This window comes from Drosophila teissieri, chromosome X (genome assembly GCF_016746235.2).
Source record: "Drosophila teissieri strain GT53w chromosome X, Prin_Dtei_1.1, whole genome shotgun sequence".
Lineage (NCBI taxonomy): Eukaryota > Metazoa > Arthropoda > Insecta > Diptera > Drosophilidae > Drosophila > Drosophila teissieri.
Genome location: NC_053034.1, coordinates 13,846,613 through 13,849,792, shown reverse-complemented (window position 1 = coordinate 13,849,792; position 3,180 = coordinate 13,846,613). Strand labels below are relative to the sequence as shown.

Here is a 3,180-nt window from a genome sequence, read left to right as displayed (position 1 = left end):
TCCAAATTTGAATTTTGAATCGGAGTCTGAGTCTGACTGCGTGGGAGTTTTCGGCTGAGTTTTGCCAATCAAGCTGTCAGACCAATCGAACCGAACAATAAAATCATATAAAAACCCGTGCTTCGATTTGGTTCAGCAACTTTCGATGACTTTTTTTGGATTTTCGGCTGTTGTTGGTTTTTTGGGGTCTCAGCTGGGAAGCTGGAAAGGTGGAAAGCTGAAATCCGAGATCTGAGCATCAACTGTCGTGTCATTTGCTTTGTGGTCGTGCTGTCTGAATGGCCATCAAATCAAATTATATATGAATTTGTCACAAGTTGAAAGCGAAAGCCCGAAAGCACCGATCGCCCGGCAGACAACTCTATAAAGGTTTCCTTTGTTGCAGTCGACAAACGGCAGTTCCAGCATCAGCATCAGCACCATCACTCGGCATCCAAAACTCGATACTCGCCATACTCGATACTCGCGATACTCCATACTCGATACTCGGCTTTTGGTCCCACAAGATCTCGTTCGAAATTCTTTACAAATGTTGCGCATACGCAGTGTGAGCCACGTGCAACTGGCAATCGTTCTAGTGGCCAGCGTTTTGGTCACTGCAAAGCAGGAGACTTCAAGTAAGTAGCAAGTTGCTCTTTGAGTTAAGATTTGATATTTACTTAACGAAAATATTGCTCATACTCAAATGAATGAACATAAATATCAAAATATTTGACTTAACCAAGTAACCAACCGATTTCTGGCCATTTCAGCGCGTCAGTTTGGTGGCCAGAACTTTGGCAACGGCCTGGGTCCCTCCTTCGGCGGCGTGGGCGTGGGTGGTCTGGGGCCTGGGGCCGGGGCCGGGTTCGGACCTGGAGCCGGATCTGGAGCCGGATATCCGGGCCAGGGTGGCTACGGACCACCGCAGCAGCCGGGCTGCCCGCTGTGCGACTCGTCGGTCTACTCGTACTGCTCGCACAAGATGGTGCACGATGCCTGTTGCTGCGATTTTCCAGGTAATTAATCAGGGGCTGCGGGGCGAGAGCCTTTGGCGACATTATTTATGCACGCTCTTTAATCGCCTGCATTTATTAATTTTATTCAATTTGACGCCGGCCGTAATGCGCTTTAACCCGCAGGCGGTGCCCCGCAGTTGAGACCGCCCCAGTGTTTGTACTACGACTGCTCGCTGCTGTATGCCAAATCCTGCTACGAACACGCCCTCATCAAGAACTGCTGCTGCAATAATCCCTACTGACGCGCCCAATTATCGCGGAAAAATCGAGAAAAATCGGACAACTGGAAATGGGAAATTGAAAATGGGAATGGGAATGTGCGGAGCGCCAAGTGATTTGTTTGCACTTGTGCTTAATTTATTTATTCAATCCATTTAAAATGCATGTGCGGACAACTCTCCGTGTTTCAATCAAACTTGTGCGATTGCTTGAAGCGCGCTAAATTAAATTAAGTAATTTATTTACCGATGTCTGTGTTTGTTTTTATTTCGAATGTTTAAGCTGGAGGAATTAGTACTGAAACTTAAATGGGTTAACAAGTGAAGTTAGTCATTATATGCTATATAATCATTTAATAAGCTTAGAAAAGAAAAATTATTGTAGGCATGATTTAACTTTTTCTAAGCCGCACATTAAATACTTTCTGCACTGCATTTGCCCATTTGGATGCCAACTTGTTCGCCGGATTATTGGGCATTAGTAATGTGTTCAATTAATTCATGGCTTTTGTTTTCATTTCACCTACTCGCCGCCTCATTTATCAATTGCCGTGATTCGCTCCACTCGGCGTTATTAGCATAATGAATGTTTTCTCCCCAGATTAATTGATTTTTAATACGCAGCCATAATCGGCACACACACACACATCTATGCATTTACTACGGATTTTTTGATTTTTTGTGTTTTGTGTGTTTTCATTATCTAATCCCAAATTATGTGGCTTAATAAATTATTTACGGGAATATCACATGTATACGTTTTAAATGCGACTGCGGCCATAAAGTATACAACTTTCCATTTACACGCACATTTAAATCTAAATTAATTAGTTTGCGCACAAACACGTCACAATTGTGTATAAATAAGGCCCAAGAAATGAATGCCTCAGCAAGAAAAAAAATCCAAATAAAATCTGAAAACTTCGTTGGCGATTATTAGATGACAGACAGAAAAAAAAACCAAAAAAAAAGACAACATTGAGAAAATAACAACAACGAGTCCAAACTTCTCTGGATTCCTCGCTTTCTTCAGCGCCTTTCCATAAATCTAAAATTATAAAAATCTCTCGTAATCCGGCAACAACAACTGCAAAAAAAACTGAAATCCAAGGCGCGCCAAGAAATATTAGCATATTACATAAGAATTTTCACTTTCATTTAGTATGAGTAGGATTCCATTCCATTTGCGCCCAGCCGAGTTCAGATGCGATGACGAAGTCATCTCCACCAAATGGAGACCCCTCTCGGCGAATACTTTTCAGCTTGATTAGCATAAATCTCTATATTAAGTGGCTCTCCCCTCCTCGCCCCCCTTCCATATAAATATATATATTTTTTGTGTGATTTTTGGGGTGTGGGCTAACCGACTGACAGGCGGCAAGGCCGTTTGCGAATGGAGAAAGCTCCATACCCTATACCATATACCATATACCCTATATTACGGCATTACGAAATGGTTTATTCAATATTTATCAAACTGATTTATACCATTTCGCTGCTAAGCGGGTTATTTCCGTGATACATCGCCCGATTTGTTTCAATTTGTTGCAATTTGGCTACGATGACTAACAGAGTTGGCTGCCGGTTTCACTTGGGGTCTTATTACTTTCGAGTGCTGGCATACCCTGGATAGCTGGAACTAACGAAGGGCTTTCCCATTTCGGTTATATTCCAGCCTTTTAGCCAGATTGGCGCAACAATTGGCCGGGCAATCGAGCGAGTGGCCACGCCCAAACACTTGCCGCATTGACAGTTATTGGGCGAAACAAAGTTGACTTCTTCTGGCCAGCCTCGCAGGACGATGGCTGATTGGAGAGGTCCGCGACGAAGGACATGGCCCAGGCAAAGGCAAAGGCAGAGGCAACGGCGAAGGCGAAGGCAACCGAGATAATCACAAAAGTTTTGTAATAATTTCAATTTTTTCCGGGCACTTCTTCTCCTTCATCTGCGGTTCGTTTCGGTTT

At 43.5% G+C, this 3,180-nt stretch overlaps 1 protein-coding gene across 1 annotated transcript; it reads left to right on the top strand.

Moving 5' to 3' along the window:
- Positions 1-412: 412 nt before the first annotated feature.
- LOC122623422 (glycine-rich cell wall structural protein) lies at positions 413-1,240 on the top strand. The gene is made up of 3 exons (XM_043802577.1): positions 413-617; positions 753-998; positions 1,122-1,240. Exons 1-3 carry the CDS (start codon positions 530-532, stop codon positions 1,238-1,240), a joined length of 453 nt encoding a protein of 150 aa, XP_043658512.1. The 5' UTR covers positions 413-529.
- The last annotated feature ends 1,940 nt before the right edge of the window (positions 1,241-3,180 follow it).